The 20,321-nt window shown below is 35.5% G+C and overlaps 1 protein-coding gene and 1 long non-coding RNA gene across 3 annotated transcripts; one reads left to right on the top strand and one right to left on the bottom strand.

The window, feature by feature from the left end:
- Positions 1-14: 14 nt before the first annotated feature.
- Positions 15-14,128, bottom strand: LOC139771541 (thioester-containing protein 1 allele S3). 2 transcript variants are annotated; one of them, XM_071704405.1, is made up of 28 exons: positions 13,851-14,128; positions 10,901-10,976; positions 10,448-10,640; positions 10,089-10,313; positions 9,637-9,887; positions 9,247-9,405; positions 8,844-9,015; positions 8,564-8,755; positions 8,381-8,482; positions 8,176-8,309; positions 7,687-7,807; positions 7,411-7,554; positions 7,204-7,323; positions 7,063-7,117; positions 6,626-6,776; positions 4,478-4,595; positions 3,855-4,041; positions 3,552-3,712; positions 3,340-3,478; positions 2,994-3,112; positions 2,783-2,922; positions 2,467-2,686; positions 1,936-2,313; positions 1,689-1,841; positions 1,437-1,612; positions 813-984; positions 587-689; positions 15-450 (listed from the first exon to the last, which is right to left on the bottom strand). In XM_071704405.1, the coding sequence occupies exons 2-28, from the start codon at positions 10,957-10,959 to the stop codon at positions 245-247; spliced, it is 4,350 nt and encodes a 1,449-aa protein (XP_071560506.1). In that variant the 5' UTR covers positions 10,960-10,976; positions 13,851-14,128; the 3' UTR covers positions 15-244. The 2 variants fall into 2 exon arrangements, with proteins under 2 accessions (XP_071560506.1, XP_071560505.1); XM_071704404.1 differs by lacking the exon at positions 6,626-6,776 and adding an exon at positions 5,335-5,554.
- LOC139771544 (uncharacterized) lies at positions 5,520-6,500 on the top strand. The gene is made up of 2 exons (XR_011717922.1): positions 5,520-5,611; positions 6,175-6,500. It is a non-coding gene; the product is annotated as an uncharacterized lncRNA (long non-coding RNA).
- Positions 14,129-20,321: the final 6,193 nt, after the last annotated feature.

Below are 20,321 nucleotides of genomic sequence, written 5' to 3'. Positions count from 1 at the left end.
ATAATATCTGCTAATTAATAACAAGAAACATTATTAAGTTTTATTATATAGACTTAGTATTATCATTAAATAATTAAATCTTATGTTAGTTTGATTTGGACATTCCATAAAAAGATTATAATATCTTATATTCTGTATAACAAGTATATATACTTTGGTCGCAACTTATACAGCTTCTTTACGTTACTTTGTTAGAATTAAAGTTTATAGTATAATGAAATAATTATCCTCGATAACAATATAATTACAAGTACTTATAAAGCGAATAGTAAAACGCGAAGAATGTAAATGGTAAATATACACAAGTGTAAACGTGGGATGCAGCGGACGCTGTAGCATTGTCCTTTCGTTTACCAGGTTTGGAAACGCATATATCTTCGCAATCTTCATCCTCACACAGATCACACAAAGTTGTCTTTCTAGGCTCGTAAAATGCTCTTGCTCTTCTTGCTGTGCATGTGAAAACAGCAAAAAAGTAATTTTTAAAAATCTTATAAGATATATTACATATTATTATTTATCTTAGAATATCTTTTACATTTTTGTTTAGATTAATTTATCAATAAAACATTTACGTTATACTTACACGAATCATAATAGTCGTATACAGAAACGGGAACTGGTTTTTGCTTAGCTACTTTATGCGTCCTGAACGCGGACACGGTTGGACAATATTCTTCCTTCACCATCTATGATAATAAATGATTTTCTTTATTTCTTATTTATCAATTATACCTCTTATCAGATTTTTATGGGAAAATCTATTCAAATAATTTGTTAATTGATAATTATTTATAATCTGTGATATATACCTTGTCGAAATATAAAACCACCATTGTGTCACCATTTCTAGTTTCCACACGTTTTACATGGGATGATATTTCTAAACTCGGTAGCGAATCTCTGTCTACTGTGAAGCCAGAAGGTAGGCTCACTTCCATAACAGCCATGTTGCTCTCGTTTGCTTCCTCGGTTGGAACAAATCTGACAAATAATGGCTTGATTATATAATCTTCGATCAGCAAAGTCGTATAATTGCTGTCTAATGTCCATTTCTATTAATACAGATTACAGATTAACTTTAATCTACTTTTTATCTTTTTCTAATTTTTAGAACTAGAAAAAGATGAAAAATAATAAGTAAACTAAGATTAAAGTTAATCTTTATTGGTAGAAATGGACATAAGAAGCAGATCACTCTCTTCATTTTTCTATTTTTGAGAAAAATTAAACTTAAGTATATATTTCATACACATATATAAGTATCCCTCTTTGCTAGGATCAAAAAATAAATTGAAAAATTGTTTCTCTTTCATGACAAATCATTACTGCATAACAATATCAGAATTAAAAAAAAAGTATTCATACTTTTCTTGCTCACCGATATGATTTAAGATTATTCGACTTAGATATAATAGATAATAATAAGAACATACCCTGAGCATATAGAAAGTTGTAAATGATTAGCGTTGGAATTTTTATCCACTTGAGGATCCAAGGTAAACAACGGGAATGCACCAGTCACGTTTAGATTATATTGATACGAAACTTGCACCAGTACAAAACCTCTACCAGACGCTGTTATATTGACAGATCGTGTTTTCGAAGGTAGCTGCGAGAAATGCAAAAGTATTAATATCTCGCTGTAATAACGCGTAATGTACGCGCAACAATTCGTTTAAACTTACTATCTGCTTTTGGAGTATCATGGAATTCCCACTATTTATGTTTATGTAATTTTGACCTTCTTTGTCGTATTTAAACGCTATTCGAACCGAACTCGTGTCCTTTGACAGTTTTTCAGCAAGCTTCGCCAATGCTTGAAGTCCAATCACGGTATCCTAAATTATTTTACATATAATTTTTAATTAAACTTCAGTTCATCCTTACTTGCATGCTTGAAATAATAATTTTGTACTTGAAATAATCGCTTACTTGCGTCGACGCAAAGCCGCCTTCTGTATTTCTTTGCTTGACGAGCCACTTCATTACAGGAATTGCATCTGCGACTAAATTGCGTCTAAGATACAAGAGTAAAGCGTACGATGTCATTTCGACGTCAACAGAACGCGGTAAAGAGTAGTGTGGATTTTTATTGTCTTTCGGAATGGGTTTGCTCCACCATTTGAGGTCCTGTTTCGTCATAGCTTTCGATTCCAGGAAGTTAAATGCCGATGTCTCATAAGGGTGCTTCGCCAAATGTAAGGCGTAGGCACATAGGCTCAATGCATAGGTATCGTTTAATCCTTCCATATTACGAACAATGTAGTCAACAGCCTTGTTTATAGTATTACGATATTTTCCCAAAGATTCCTACAATAATATGTTCGGTTTCAATAATTGTGTAACATAGAAAACGCAGTCTTTATTTTGCGCATTGCTTTTAAACGACATATTTCTAGCAAACAGTTATATCTCTTTAAGTGCTATTAAATAAAAAGATATTGCGCTAATAATTGTATTTACCTCATTTTCCAGGAAAGCAATAAGCGTGTATGCCGTTAGAGCGAGTCCCTTGGCAGCTCCACCCTGCATATCGCGATGGCTAACTTTTCCCACTTCGGGAAAAGAACCGTTTGCTGCTTGATTGTTGGACAACCACTGCAATGCCTCGTTTATGATCCTATCCTCAACCGCTATGTAATCCGCCGCTTGCTTGAAAGACTTCGCTACGAATGCTGTAAGCCTGATGAACGTAATAACTTTAGATCTTATGACTTAAATGACAAACATCTTGGACCTTGTGGATGAAATAATTGTTAGATAATCTTGTTGCGCGTACCATGTACTCCCGCTAGGATCCGACATGCCAAACGCGCTAAACGAGCCATCGTTATGTCTGTAAGTCAATTCCTGCTGGTAGCCGATGTCCAGATATTTTAACGCTTTGCTTTGCACGGCTTGCGTTAATTGATTCGTATTCTGAAAAGTAGTTTTTTTTTAAATATAAATTATATTGTGCGCCATATAGCAAAAAAGATAATTATCGGTACCTTCAGATAATTTAGAATGACAATATTTGGTACAAAGTTGAGCATGTTCTGCTCGCCGCAACCAAACGGCATTCTTATTAAATTTGCCAAGTTCGGGATACTTGGACCCAAGATGTCACCTGTGTAATACACAATCAATAAAAGAGTGGGATATTTTTCAAGGTTTTACGTGGAATAAATTTGCACACGTATTACATACGTAGTATAAATTATCGACACGATATGTAATTATTTATAGCTTATTATTAAATTGATACTCAATGTGGATTATAAAAAATTTAGAAGAGATTAGCTTGGGGAATAGAAAATCGACAAGATTTTATTAAATTGGAAGCAATATTATTACCAACTGCAGAAATTTGTATGTTCTCGGATCCTGGAACTGCATTATTAGGTATGTTGATGGTGACATTTGCACCCGCCTGGTCAGCATTTCTCAAATCCAGAAATACCGCTTCGTTTTTATATTGCGTTTCTCCCTCAGCCTTAAAGTAGAACAACATATTTATGGTTGTCGGACAGTTGCGCGAGCAAAAAATAGAAATAAAAGATCATTACGTTGACAAGTAATTTGTGTTCAACACTGTCGCCAGCTAAAACGCTGTTAGCGGTCACTTTTATAGTGATGTACCCCAATTCTCTTGGAATAATCATGAATGACACACTCGAGCCGGAATTGGCTTTCACATCGACTTTTTTCTTGCGATATAACTCCAATTCTGAAAAATTAAACAACAGCAATTTAATCCTGTAAACTTTTCTTAATTGGATTCTCATAATTATATAGTCATAATTATAAACAACAAGTCTATTATTGTCATTCTCTTTTTTTCTCGACTTAAATAACATTACATCACTTACTCGGTACATCGTGAACTTCATTAGAAACCTCCGCGAAGTCAAATTGTCCCTCGTTTGTTAGCAGAACTTCAGCTGTCACGTCCTTATTCATATAATTGAACACCACAATCTGTATCCCCACGATTTCTCCCCGTATTACCGAGTACGGCAAATCCACGGATATGAAGAAGGGTTTGAACACTTTCAACTAATAAACAGATAATAAATAGTATATAATACAATAGTTCGGTGATTAAAGCGATCATCTTTTTCATACTTCTATAAAACAGTTTTCTGTTTTGCTACAATGTCGCACAAATTTTTATCACGTTTACGCATATACCTTACGTATATACAAAGATAGTCGTCATACATGTAATCCAACGTTGCGCCATTTATTGCAGATTAAAAGAAGAGATTGGTAAAAAAAATCAATAAAAACAGAGAATAGTGAACCGCGCGAGCAAAGAGAATCGGAGAATTAATGAAACTTACGCCATTTACTTTGTTATAGCAAATTAAATTATTAAATTTACTCCCCAAGGAAATTTATTAAATAAATTGGTTTTTCCTTTATCTCGGGATTTCCGCGCGCGTATATAGATCATATAAATGTGTATGTATGTATACATATCTGTAACAACCTTTCTGGGTTCCTCTATGAGGCCTAATCCGTGCGCGTCGTTGACGGAAAATGCAGTCAGTATCCAAGATGTGATGGAATCTGGTACAGCGCGTCGTAATTCTGTTTTTCCATTATACCTGCAAGAGCACATGTACATACTTAATATTATCATAATCGCGCAACAAAGGTAAAGTATTTAGAGGGTATCCTACATCTCGTGTACTGTTATCATTTAAATAATAAATAAATTGAAATATACGACGAACTGAACTGATCTACCTCCGAAAAGTATAATGCTTCGGATAGCGATAAAAGAGATTATATTGCAGCTTTCTAATGAAGCGACAATACAGGTGTACACGATACAAGCAAGTTGATGTAATATGAAATATTCTTACGTATCCTTCACCTTCACAAATGCGGAGACACACGTTTTAACATAAATGATGTATAAATAGCGAACGGTGTTATACGCGGATAAAAATCGATCGTTCCTTTGTGAATGACATGATGCAAGACAGTTCATTTTTTTCGAGAACTGAGATATGCATGATACGCAGAACAAGCCTTTGTAACGCAACTTACATTTACATTCTTGAGAAACATGAGATCGCACCTTTTACCTTGATCAACTTTCACGTAACTGTACAATACGGTATGCACGTTATTTACAGGTATACAGGGTGTCACTGAAAAACTCGCGAGAGGCAAATTTCAGGCCGATGTATCGAGCGGAAGCGATATTTTACTTTATAACTTCGAAACGGCAGATTTTCTCTCTTTTTTTTTTTTCAATACACGTACACCCTGCATATATACCGTATTTATACAGACGTGCGTAACACGCTAAAAGTATACAAGATACGAAATAAATACCCTGAAGAGAAGTTTGTGAAAAGCCAGGTGTTTAAGATGTCATGCATTAGGAATACACGGGGCTTATTCCAGACAGGGGGTGGGATGCGAGAGAATGCGTAAGGACCTGCCAGCGGTGGTCTTGTCGCTAATCTGTGCGTGACAGGTGGACCAAGGTCTGGTCGAAGCGTGGACAACCCGTGAGGCGAGCCCGTTATTCTACCCTCCAAAATTTGTGGTCCTGCAATCCAATTCTGCATGTTGTATTACACCAGCCCCGATCATGAATCGAAATAAGGTATAAATCTCTATCGCTATACTCAAATACTATCGATATAGCCTAATGAATATTTCTTTAATTTTTGACACGACATGATTATCTTCACAGAATATTCAATGCATAAGAAATTATAACAATTAGAGATAATTGTAAATCTGTATAAGAGAGGCTTAATTTCATAATAAATAATTGATATATTTTATTTCACCAGCTCTGCACCTACTGTATCGTATGAGATTTCTTAGATTCGCATCTATCTCTGAAAGTTTTTTTACCAATCTCAAATAATAAATTTATAGTCTCTAATATATTTATATAAATATTATTGCCACGTTTAAGAGTGACGCGTAAGCTACAAGACCGCGGAATCATATTCTGAAAATTAAAAAATTTTATTTACGTAAAAGAAATTATCAGAAATAGATGTCTGTCTAACATATTAAAGATTATAGACAAGTAGACAAGATATTAAATTCAATTTCGGATTGTATCCGAAGTAAATATATTATATACATATATGTATATTAGAGATAATATGATACCTAAATCCACATGTTAAATAATATTCAAATTATATACAGAGTACAGCGCGTGTATGTACAGAGCGTTTCCAAATCGACGGAAATGCAAAATAAGGATCCTGAAAAATTGAAGATTTTTTTCCATCACCATAAGTTACCCAGCGCCATTTTCCACCGCAACAACTTTAATGCGAAGCATTCTAGTTTGCGTTATTTCTTGTACAGATTTTATTACATGTTAATATTTTAATGGAATATATGAGTGTAGATTTTGGATATCGAATTTTCCACCAAAATTCTTAGTCCAAAAAAAGATTATATCATGTATATGTATAAAATAAAATAGTAGCTTGAAGATGTATTAAAGAGATGCTACGAAACAGTAAGGAACGATTTCTATTATGCAATTAAATGTCTATCTAAAGTGAATAATTACGTGTTCAAAAAATTAACGAGTGGATGTGTAAAATGATAGTGTATGCATGATAATTTATTATGTCAATGGCATTACCCAGCGTCAAGCGTTTGCCAAAGCCAAGTTTCAGGGAAATTCTTGCGAACTTTGACCTTCTCGGGCGGTAATGCAGCAGCCGGGCCTGAGAGTCCCGACATTCCCGCAGCGGACGCATACATCACGTCCTCGATACTAGATCTGTAGTATACTACACACATACAAGCTCGGTTAAAAAATATATATCTAATCTGACCGAGATCGGCTCAACGGTCGATACTGATTAAAAAGAATAAATCGAGAACAAGGATGTTATTCTCATGCTATATTATAAATAAGTTGGAATATAGTTATTCGATGTGTCGCATATTCCACAAAATACTTTAATTTATAAATACTTTATATTTAACGAATGTGCGCGTTATGTTTTTAAGTGCGCGTTAGTCCTTTTACTAAATATAATAAGTATATCTTAAATTTTGCATTTCGACACTTACGTATAGGGAAATTCTCGTGGACGTATCCGTTTGTGAGGATTACCACGCCAGTTTTCTGTTAAAGACATTCGTCATTTTAATCTGATTATCGGATAACAAGCGAGAGGATAATATGATGAAATATATCCTAGCATGTTTTACTTGAAAGACGTCGTCCGCTGTTCCTGAGCCGGGCCTCCAGAGGTGACGGCCGAAGAACGCATCTGCGTGTGGCGACGCTTCTGCCTTATCGTACGACTGCAGCTCCTTATACACTTGATCCTGCGCGCAATTAATGAATGCAATCGGAATCAATTAAATGAAATCGCTCGAACAGAAATTTACAGATATTTATAATATACTACGTACATAAGAGATATCATTTCCAGATTTCAGCAACATGGATCTCTGGTCAATACCTAACAATCCAACGAAAGAATTTGGTTTCGCAGATATGATAATATTAACGTTAGCTCCGGGCTCAACTTCGTCTGGTGTTACTTTAAGATCGATCTATAAGTATGCAGATTATAATGTTAGAATATTATTTACATTCACGCTCTACATTAATTTTTTTCTAATGTAAATCTTTAATGTGAAACTTAGCGCGTTTCACAAGCGCTATAATAACTTGCGATGACTTACATGATTTTGAAGTACTCCCGTGAGTTCAACGTCTAACGAGTCCGCTATTACTTCTCCATCCGTCCGTACGTAGTATACAATCACATGTGCAGTGGGTGCCATGACGTATGTTGCTAAAAACCTGAAACGTATTTTTATTATGTAAAATATCAATTTTAATCTAAAACTCGGTCAAAAGTTTCGGTCGAAAAGTTTCGCTTGTACGATCGGGGTGTCAAAGAGTGATATTCATAGTTTAATCTTATATTTAAGATCGTTAAGTCTGATCAAAGGCAGTCTTAAGACTCCATTCAGCCAATGAAAAGACCATATAGCGTCTCAAGGTAGTACTTATTATGACGATCTTAAATATGAGATTAGGCTATGAATACCGGCAAAAGTTCGAATCTCAGAATTGTTTTTTTAATGACCCGAAGGATTCGAAAGACTTAAAATTCGACTAGGTATCAGAAAAGTCCGAACACTCTTCTTTAATATTTAACTACTTACCTGAATGAGGTCGTGTACTTGTCTTGCACGTAGATCGAGTCTGCATGCAAGATATCACCGCGACCAAGTACCTCATAACTTATGTATTTCAACGGTGCGGTAGAATTCACTTCGATGTCGACATAATTGTTCACCTTGCGAATTAAAAGATTGTGAGAATATTATTAGCCGAAAGATTTCTAATGATAACAGATGCAAAACGTACTGTTGGTTTTTCTGTTTTCAGAATCGCTTGGATGTATTCGTTGCTTACGGACATGGCTTGATTAGTTGAGGGGAACCATTCATGGAGGTTTAGGTACTGTGCCTGCGTATATACACAAACAATTAGGTATCACAATTAGGTATTTCTAAGTAACACACACGGAGGCTTGATTAATAATGTTACCTCAACATTTAGAGGAAAGGAGATGTTATCCTTTGCCTTAGGCGGATAAAAGTCTAATTGCACCATGCCATGCTCATCTAATTTTCTTGTGATATTTGAATACGCCGATTGATTATATGTGTACCCGTATGCTATCAAGACGTCGTTTTTGGTGTCCTGTACTGGCGATCCGTCGTGATATGTTAATTTTAACTGCAAAAGATATAATATATTACACAATAGTTGCAACTTGAGTATTCAAGTTTATTTGTTGAGTATTATAATAAGATATTCGACTTACGAAAGCAGTATATTTCAGTCCCGGTTTGAAATATTCCGATGTCCTTATTAATTCCATCGTGTACGGGTGTTTGTGTAGCGTTATTTGTGCCGAAGCGTTTTGCCTTCGGGTAGTTAATTCTTCTTCCACCACCACGTCGATCATAATGGGCCTTTCATATTCGTCAGTTAATCTATTAAATATAATGTATTAGTACGTGTATGATGCAATATATATACAATGTTTCATAATTTAAAACTTGTCGAGTGTCAAAAAAGTAATATAAGTTTCGACAATTTTTTATTCCTTAAGCAGAAATTTTTTTAAACGCTACAATACTTCAAAAAGTAAGAGGAAAATCGGAAATACGCAGTATATATAACGCCATATATCTGTAACCAATGCAATATTATATCGGATTTACCTTAATTCAGACAATATATCGAAATCGATTGTAACTTTTCCGTTAATCGGTACCACTTTCCTCACAGGTTGTTGGAATATGGGTTGGATCACGCCAGAGAAAATGTCTGGATAAGCTGTTATCGTAGCTTCACCTTTTACTGGTTTTCCATAGGTGTACCTAAATTATGTCCACTTACAAATGAATACTTTCGGTCAAATGTGGCTTAAGTAGAGTCAAATAGTTCAAATCATTATCAATTCTTTAAGTGATTATAAATTAACGTTTCCTGAGATAGCTGAAAAACCATCTCCAATAACGTAAGATTCACGCGGACGGGACTGACGGGAATTTTCCGCAAATCCATAAAACTTATCTCCCTCGTAAATTGTTGTTGGAACAGTCGCTTACTTTGCGTGGACAGTTGCTGTGACTTTCGATTCTTTGAACTGTACGTGCTTCGGCGAGTCGATCGTCACCTCGAAGTTCGGTAGAACGTACTCCGCGACATCAAATTCCTTTTCAAACGTCTGATCGCCGACGTTGGCAACAAGCTTCCACTTTCCTAATACTGGTGAATGCGACAACTCCAATTCACTGCCGAAAATACCATGAGTCACTGGTGGCCGAATCCATTGCTTGATACGATTACCATCGCCATCCTGTAGTAAATTTTTTTCTTAAGTATTTGAAGTATAATACTGAATAGTACTTTACAATAATAATTGTATATTCTGAAGAAGAGTTAGTACTATTTTATTGTTATGAGCATCAAAGTTTACATGACATGCACACATAAGTTTTATGTAACAGTGAAAGATATACATATACTTGTATATATACATATATATGTATGCACTTACGACGATATATACGTCCGTCGGTCCCACAATGCTCGGTCTCAGCCTCGAATCCAATATTATACAACGAAACATAACTTTGTGACCGGGTTTATAAATCGCCCGGTCGGTCTGGATGAAGACGGAGTAACTTTTATGTACATACTCGATATCCTTCGATTTAGAAAAATCAATACCGGACAGACCGCGTGCTGTGAGTTTGTATTTTCCCGGCGTGGTCTCGCCAATCTACACATTGTAAGCAAAATTCATTATATGAATGTTAAATTACGACATAAAGTAGTAGATAGTTCTCACTTTTAAGTAAGAAAATTCATACAGGCTACCACAATATTAGACTACGACCGCAAATTCATACGTACGTCTAATCGCAAGATCTGAGTGGAATAAGGCTCGACGGTTGCGGTCCGTGAAATGTTGAATGTTTTTCCCGAATCCAGTTCGCCAGTCAATTCAACGTATATCACTGACGGCGTCGACACGCCGGTGGTACTCGCCGCTACATGATATTCCGAATCAGGACGTACCACTTTCGGCGCAATAATAGTGTAATACCTTAAAGGAGAACATGAATCTTCCTCATTCCAGCTTTTCCATTCTATTCTCTCTTCGGACTTATTAAAAAAACAAAACTATCTACCGTTAGTATTGTTAACATTGAGGAATTATCCCACGTTACAATACAATCAAATACGGTGGGCTTTCATAGATCGCAATGCAAACACAGTTTGTTATTACGAGGCGTCATGAGATAAATCATTTTGAATGAAAATATATCTGATAATAATATATCTGATTGATATATTTATACTTACGGTTCTGCGACTACATTTGAGATTATTCCCGATAGCAATAGAATGCCTAGCCATTCCATGTTCCAAGAGGAAAGTCCTATTCAATTAAAACAAAAAGGCGTTTAAACATCTATAAAAAATAAACACATTTTTTTATACTTGTGGAATAATATAAATTCAAAATCTATAATTTGAACGTAATTTATCCCAACTTTATTTTCGACGATTAAGGCCGATATTCATAGTCAGATCTTATATATAAGATCGTCTTAAGTTTATCTTTAGATACTCCGTAGTCAATGAAACGAGTCGTTCAGCATCCAAATATAAAACTTAAGATGATCTTAAATATAAGATCTGACTATATATGAATACCGGCCTAAGTGTTTTTCAAAATTTTTATTTAAAAAAAATTATTTAATTAAAACAAAAAGACGTTTAAACATCTTTGAAAAATTAATGTTTTTTTTAAATACTTTGTGGATGTATGTCAATTCAAAATCTATAATTTGAACGTAATTTATCCCAACTTTATTTTCGACGATTCAAAATCTATAATTTGAACGTAATTTATCCCAATTTTATTTTCGACGATTAAATGTGCATTTTAAAAAATATCTTTATGTCACTTAATACGACATCAAAATTACATTGCAAAATAATGAACGATTTGCGCTTTCCACAGAATTATCTTCCAAGATTTTGCAATATAACAACGGTAATCAATTGTGATTTTTTTTTCTACGAACGCGTTACGAGGTGAAAACTCGGAAGGCAGTGATAGATACAAATGAACGCATAAAAGTCAAGAATGTTAAACATCGTGAGTAATTAGACGTCATTATGTACGTAAATGACACAATGTGCACCGTGCGCACAGATGCCCATATAATTATGTCGCCGTGCAGTTTCCCTTCTTTGCGAAAGCTCAGCTCGTCACAATACCGGTTTTTCCGGGAGTCCATTATCTATATCCGTCATCGTTAATTTCGAAGTTACGATCCGAATGAAGTAATTATATACTAGCTGTGAGAGGAGGGAAAAAAGACACGACGGATAAATACCGTGACCGATTATTCCTCGAATAAAAGTCTCGATATAGCCGTGTCGGATCGTGATGTCAGAGCGACAGAGAGAAAGAGAGAAATAAAAGCCGGGGAATTCCGACAAAACATACGGAAATATTTTTTGCGTACGTTACATCCGCGTGTTATATAATGACCCGCGTGTCAGCGAAATCGTTTCTATTCTCAGGGAGATCTTTGAAATATTATATTCGTAAAAAGTATCAGCTTTGCAGATATCCCATATTACGCAGTTACATTTCGCAGAAATGTGAAGTAATTGAGCGTCACGGTAGCAATTTGGATGCAAAATTCTTAACGATATTTCAGAAGCTTGCCTCATCGTGCAGCAAGTACAGAGCATTGCATGCTGCCAAGCAGCATGGTAATAAATGCTCTGTTTAAACTTTAAGCAAACATTGTAAAGATAGAGATAAACTTGCTATCATATGTATCCCGATGACGCAAAAATGCAGCGTTTCCTTTGAAATGGAAAACACTTCTTATCTATATCTACTTTCTGTTAACTTAATAGCTATCAGGATGTTTGATATACATAACATATTTAAATACTACTTTTTGTGTGTTCAGAAGTATCTGTTGACAATACGACATTTATTTAACTCTAATTACTCGCATTATCTAAGCGTAAACTTGACGCATTATCTCTTAAGCGATAATAAGTTTAATTTACACTTGTTGTTAGAAGAAGACAGGAAGAATTTAACAGATCAAGACAGAATTTTAATTAATTAAAACTATTTTAATTTCAACTTCGATTTATTAAATTTTTTAAATTAAAACCTGAATTACGTTTCTGTTAAGAAAATCCTTGCCCATCACACTTTTGCTATCACCTGATCAGTATTACTTCAATCTTCGAGACCTCATAAAGTTTATTAAGATTAAATACAACTAAAAATTCAAAAAAGTTTAATTTTTTGAAATCGTTTCTTCCTTTTTTTGTGAAAGAATAGCTAATACGTGATGGTAAATGCTGCGTGCGACAAATATAGGATCGAATTACGAGTTTCTTAGTGCTGAAAGTCTCGTAACATAAGCAGGATTTAATTGCATTTGACACTTTTGCAATGCTCCGCTTCTTTTGCGAAGAAACAAGATATCGCCGTATTGTAAATTCTAACTCCGCGAGACATTCCTCGTATTCATCAATCATATTTATCGTATCGAGGATGTGGAAAATACTATGCACGATTTTTTTTATATTCAATATTCAAAGCAATTTTTTTATTAATATTAAATTTTTCATTAACAGTAACATAAAGAAATTTAAATAATAACTTTCAAGTTGCGAACGATTGAAAAAAAGTTGAAAGTTGCTAGAGATTACAATTTCTCTCGACATATTCTCGCTGAGGAAAAATCGACCCGAAATTAATCAAGGAATCTGTCCTTAAGACAATACGCGGGAAGTGGGACACTCCGTATATGATAATAGAGCGAAATTTCTCAGCATGAAAGTATTCATATTAGGCTTACTCCACTTTCCATTGGTTTACTCCATAAATTGGGAAACCGTAATTGGGAGGTTGATGTCAAATTCAACGACCTGTCGTTCCCCGTCGATTAAATTCCACCTGCCATCAGCTCCGTGTAGTTTAGGTCCGTGTAGATTGCTGGCCGCAATGAAAGTACCGCCAGACGATTCGTCGCTACGACTTTGGAACTTTCACCGACACGGGGAGATTCAGGGCAATCGTGGAGGAAAGAAAAAAAAAGGAAAGAAGACAATGGGACCTGAGGGCCCATTGAACAGTCGGACCTGTTCGGTATGGGCCCTCGGATATGCGTCCCGAAGAAAAGCAAAGGGAAGGATACCTGCTGCGAGAGGACAGGTATAAAGAAGGTCGCGTCATCGCGCAAAATAATTCGTCTCGGTGACTCACCTCTGGCCAGAGACGGAAGCGGGCCCCAACTTCCTCGGCTGCACCGAGAAAAATGCACAGGCGAAACCGGAGACGGGGATCGTCAGCCGGGGAATCGCCGTAGACGGTGCGGTTCCGTCGGCGTTCCGCGATCTTCCGCTGCGAAACGCGCGGGAGGTGGACGCGGGAGGAGCTGACGCCGAAGTGAGTCGGGAGAGTCGGAGCGGAGAGCTCCGGGAGAGTATATTCGCGCTCCTGCTAACGGCCCAACGGTTAAGCAAGCACTGACGGCCACTACCAATCATGGCAGCAAGAAACCGGGCAGTGCAGGTTTCCCTTCCGCCTCCACCGCGTCTCCGTCGCGCCGGGCCACACGGGACGATCTTTACCGTTAGATAAAAATAGCGCGATAATGCATCGGCTAGATACGCCGCGAGCTCTCGTCCCGCGAAAATCCTGCCTAGAAATAGATATGCAGTTCGACTTACTTTTTTTTTTTTTTTAAATTATGTTTATAACGTCCGGTCTCAAAAGACGCTGCGTAAAATAAGAGTTTTGTACCGAGAGAGATTCGCGTGCGAATCATATTCAATTGTCTCACGGGAAGACATCCCGTGGAATCTCAGTTTCTGGATGTTCATCCCTGAATCTCTTTCTTTTTCTTGAACGGAATAAATTGTGTAGGATTATACAATTCAAGTATAAGCTCGTTTTGCTGACTTGAATTAATTAAGCGGAACTGTTTGCAAATAACAAGTTTAACACTGCAAAATGCATCTCGGCAAGATAACACGGTTGCATACTATTGACACGCTTTAAGATTCAATTTAACGTTAATTGCTTCTATTTTGCGTCACGCTGCTTACGCTTTGAGGATATAAAAGGCTTTCGGTTCTATTGACGTATGGCTTAAAATTCGAATGGTAGAATTCCAGTGAATAAACGGATATGAACACGATTAAATCTGACGCATCCTGACGCGCGCGGCGTAATCTTAATATCCTTGCGTAGGCAACATCTGCGGCGCGCGCGGTGACTTTAACGCGTGTCCCGGTTAGCGAGAGTAGACGAGGCCATCGTGTATGTAGGTCTGCTGAGGCATTTTGTATTCTTTTTGGCGTTGTTTGTCGGCATATATGCCGCTGAAAAGATACTATTTAACATCGTTATGACATATATTTCGAAAAAAAAACGCAGTTTCTTAACATCTGAACTCTATACTGAACTTTGTTACTACAATTTTTTCCTCGCGATGTTTTTCAATAAGATAAGATACAAATCGTAAATATTGTTAGAGAAATATGAAGCATCGCGATACTAAGAAAAGATGTTTTCTGTAAGAGAGACCTGCGAAATGTAACATTTTCTTACAGCGTTTTGTAATTGATGAAATGTTTTACGAGGAACACAATATGACAAAATTTGCAGAAGGAAATCGTGATATCGATAACGAATAATAGAAGTAAAGTCTCGTTGAATCGATATAATATAACCATCGGATCATGTAAGTATATATTTTTTAATTTTTCTTATTATTTTTCCTGCAATATATAGAAACAGAAATTATAATAAGAAAAAAATATATATGGACATATTTTATATATAATTTTATATATTTATACGTTTTTATGACAAATTTACCGGTAGGTATATTTTCTGCAAACGACAGATGAGAAAAATTTTCATATTTCAAAACATAGGGATCTATAAACATAGTAATTTCAGTCTGTTTTGGTCTATTAGATATTATTTTGTCTTTCCACTGTAGCCTTTCTACCTGAGTTAGCTTTTATTATGAGACGGGTTTTGTTGAAATACTAGTACAGCGTACTCTAATACTGAATGATTTATGACCCTAAAACTCTTCGTACGTCACTTACTATTGTGACAAAAACCATTTATTATACTTTCTCTGAAAAAATTTATGAGGGTGAAATTGTTGAAAACGGGATTCTTTCTAGTCAAAATTATAACTCAAAGTAACAAAATTCTAGCTGTTAGTTATTATTTAACACACTCACCGCCTTATTGACCGTCATCATAGGGCAGTCAAATAAATAAATGTCACGTACCTACTATATTTTTATGCGATTCAATACTATAAATTTTTACTACTATATCAATTAAATTTTTTATTGTTTTTTTTTTAATATTGGATGATTCAATTGGCATGAACGAAAAGTCACATAAAATACGCTTGGCGGTGAATATGTAAAATAGTAACAAAAGGAGTTTGGGAAATATAACAGTTTATATCAATGCTAAAGGACGTACTTTGTTCATGTATAGATACACACACACATATGGGCAGGGGAGAAGCGAAACCTTTTCTGCAGCCCCTTGTTAAAGAAATCGAGAGGGTTCAACGGAATAGCGCACATCATATCATATATACACACATGCATCGTGCATCTATGCACACGCATATATTATACATATATAGGTATATAATATATACCTATATGTATGTATGATGTGCGCTATCGGGATGCACACTAACGGGATTCTCTCGGTTGTTGGATTAGGTCAGGTTTTTTCGATGAGATAGGAATGCAAGGGAAAGGATGAAACCTTTCTCCGCCCATACACATATGTATACTACTACTACTTTTACGTACATTTGAGTAAGGGCCGGTTGTTCCAACCTGTTGGTAAACTAACTAATAGTTAAATCATATATATGTGTCTGTTTTTCTTTACAAATTAAAGAAGGATAGACATTATGCTTTAATTATTAGTTAGTTTACCAACAGGTTGGGAACAACCGGCCCTAAATGAATAATATATAACTAGTACATTTGCCTCTCGATAAAAGTTTATCCAATCGATAATAACGTCATCATTTAACTTTAACTCATTTATTGAAGATCTGTATCGTGATGACTGTATCATTAAAAAATAGGCAACGGAATCGATAAATTTTAGGAAGATCCATGTGTGCTCGTTCAAACCATGTTTCGTGAAATGCACTCACTTCAAAATTGCATTACTTTTTTGTCGCTTTCAACTCCCCTTCTCTTAATAATTTTATAATATTTTTTGTACAATGAAATATTAATTTGATTGTCGGCAACATTTACTATAGTCTTAGTCAATTCTGACACAGCTTGGACACATATATTACTTCATCGCGAACGACTTTCTTCACGTAAGAAATTCCACAAGTAATCAAAATTGCGAGCCTTTAATAAATTCATATAAATACATAGAGAAAATTCAAAATTATCCAACTAATTGATCAAGGCAGTATTCTAACACACTGACCAAGAATAACGATACTGTACACGCACTAAACAAGAATGTTTAATATACAATATATTAGACTGAAGAAATCAAAACAGTAGAGTAAGATTTGATGTATGATCGACATTTACATACAACATGTATTTTAAGTGTTTATTTCTTAAATATATACGGTATCGGAAAATTACGTTGTATTTATTAAATTTTTTATTAATTTTTAAATAAATAATGGCATTTTAATAAACAATGACCGACGCTAAAATCTTTGGAATGTTTATTTAACGCTGTGACCGTAACAATATATGCGTCAATATAAAGCAAAGCAATATATATACGTCAAAAGCAAAGCCGATGGAGAGAATTAATTAAGTATATTTTTCAAGTAAGAAAAAAAAGGCTCTGGTGGAAAGCCAAATTTCTTGGGGAAAACCGGCTAAATAAGAACTATGTGCTGTTGTTGGTGCGTCGAGGTATAATTCCTTTGTTTAAAAAAAAAAAAACTTTTTTTAATTATTCCTCCGTTTTATTTTCGCTGAAGATGGTCCAAACTGTCGGACCGAAACGTACGTAAACATTTTTTTCAAATAAAAGAGTATACCTCGACGCACCGAAACAGCGCTTTTGGCTTTTTATACTTAGCCCATTTTTCTCAATTTAGGATTCAGGTAGTTTTAAAATCATAAAAGATTGTAAAGACACAAAGATAAAGGTTTATACAGAGTATAACTTGATAATTACCGTGCTCTCGTGGGCAGGTAGTCGAGCGCATTAAACTGAATAGAAAAGTCCTTTACCATTGTGCGTCATATGCGACTACTGTCTCTTCTCGCCGAATCGCGCGGACGCACGCGGATTTTTATTAATTAATTTTTCATTATTTATTGCAGTAATAGCAAAACGGTAAAAGACTTTTCAAACCGTTCAAACTGTTCTACCTGTCTGCCTACGACAGGTGGCATGATAATTACCAAACATCCTTGTATAATTGTGTAATATTGCGTTAAGCATTGTTTGTTGAGGAAATTGTTTTTGAGAAAGAGACTATCAAAAAGTTTCAATATAGATATAAATCATGAGTCAAAAAGAACAGCTAAATAATTTGGTCAGAATTTAACGGTGTTTTTCCAATGTAAAATATTGCGTTTTTAATATAAAATCATCAATCAGTTCGAGAAACATATAACATACATCTTACCAAAATTTTGTTTCTTGTTAAGTTTATGCAATCTTCACGCATAGAATAACAAAACTAACGTAAGTCTTTACAGTTTTTCAATAAAAAATTTTCCAATTTTTACGTTCAATTACCGTTCAATAAGTGTTGACATTGTAATTATTTTGATACATTTATTACACAAAATATTTAAAAAAGCCCATATGGCGGCATATAAATTACTCGTTAAATTAGACAAAAGGTTTACTTATTATTGTTATTACAGATCTGAAAATTATCAGAATTATACAATTTTTTATTTTAATATAATACCAGTCACTTGTTTCTCTCTCTCTCTCTCATTTAAGTTTTCGAATGTGTCTAATTTCATAATACATAAATACATACGTAACACCTATCGGCCGGTATTTACAGTCCATTCTTATTTAGACCGTCTTAAATTATAATTTATAATGTTTTAAAGACGCTAACACAGTCATTTTATTAAAATAATGCGATGGAATCTTATTAAGACTGCTTTTGACCAGGGAGTATGTATGTATGTATGTATGTACATGTATCTTGAAACGAGGTAAAAATGGTCGGGTTTAGCAGTCCAAGCCGCTCAGTAGCAGTCGAAGGTGATTGGCTCTTACTTTTAGAACTAACCAATCAACGCAGAGTGTTAATAAGACGAACTCAACAGTTGTGCAACAGTTGTGTCTGCTGAACGCGCCCAATTACAAAAGTGAGGAAATTCACTAGAGTATCTACAATTTTATTGGTTGAAATCTAGTAAATTTGTTCACTTTTGCCCTATAAAAGCATAGCAAAGATGAGCTATTTAGCGCGAAGAAATGCAAGCATAAGTGAAAGGAAAGTGAAACATGTTTAGTCTAATAAAAAATTCGACAAAATGACCTTCCTTGTAATTTATTGCGGTTTCCAAAATGCCAAGACTGATTTGTTTGGGAGCGTCCCGTTCTGTTTGACCACGTTGCGATTGACTACAGTCTCCGGGTGCCTGGAGTTTTTCCACTGGACTAGCCAATCAGACATTTTTATTTTAAATCAGCCAATTGGCGACGTGGTCAGTTGAGTTCCACTCGTCTTGCGGAGTCATGTCAGCAAGAGAGACAAAATAGGCCTCCTATATATAGTCCCTCTCACTCTACAGCGAGCGCGTATTTTTCGACAAGAAACGCTCAGTTCATTCTATTAGCGTTTTCGACTGGAGTGGGTTTGATTCAACCCGAGTTGGGTTAATTACACATGCTGGAATTGTCCAATTTTAGAACCTAGAAGTAGAGCATGTGACGTCATTAACCCAGCATCTCGGGTTGGGTCAAGCCCACTGCAGTCGAAAACGCTATCTATACTATATCTATAGAACACACTTAAAATGTATAGAGAAAATGGCCGCGTTCAGCAGACACAACTGTTGAGTTCGTCTTATCAACACTCCGCGTTGATTGGTTGGTTCTAAAAATAAGAGCCAATCACGTTCGACTGCTACTCAGCAGCTTGGTCTGCTGAACGCGCCCAATGACAAAGCCAATCAGCAGCCGTTAATACCGATCACGGGGTTTTTTTTCTATAGAACTCTACTACGGAGCTAATTATAAAAGTGCTCGAAGTCGTCGTTAAACGCATCAGTCGTATTGGAGACTTCGACTAGTACGTTGTAATTGAGTGTGCTTTGGATAGCAAAGTGAAACGACGGTAAAATGACGGATTATGACTGGGACCCGGACGATTTTTTACAGTTTTTAAACAGAACTGACATGCAGTCTAACACGTGCGACAACAAAACGAATAACGATTCGAAAAACGAAATAAACCATAACATGTACGACAACGAAATGAATTACAAAGATGATTCTATAATAAATGTGTACGACGACAAAGTGAATTATGAGCGCAAGCTCAAAGAGAACTATAATGTGTATAAGAATGATACAAATTATGATTGCAATAGCAAAATAAATCATAATACGAACTACAATAACGTGACTAATTATTGTAGTAGCGGTACGAATTATAATATCACAAGTTATAATATCACGAATTCTAATACCATCATGAACCACGCCAAT

Source organism: Temnothorax nylanderi, unplaced genomic scaffold, assembly GCF_030848795.1.
Source record: "Temnothorax nylanderi isolate EJ_2023f unplaced genomic scaffold, tnyl_v1.0 TNYL_tig0041_pilon, whole genome shotgun sequence".
In the NCBI taxonomy this organism is placed as follows: Eukaryota; Metazoa; Arthropoda; class Insecta; order Hymenoptera; family Formicidae; genus Temnothorax; species Temnothorax nylanderi.
This window is presented reverse-complemented; position numbering and strand designations above follow the sequence as displayed.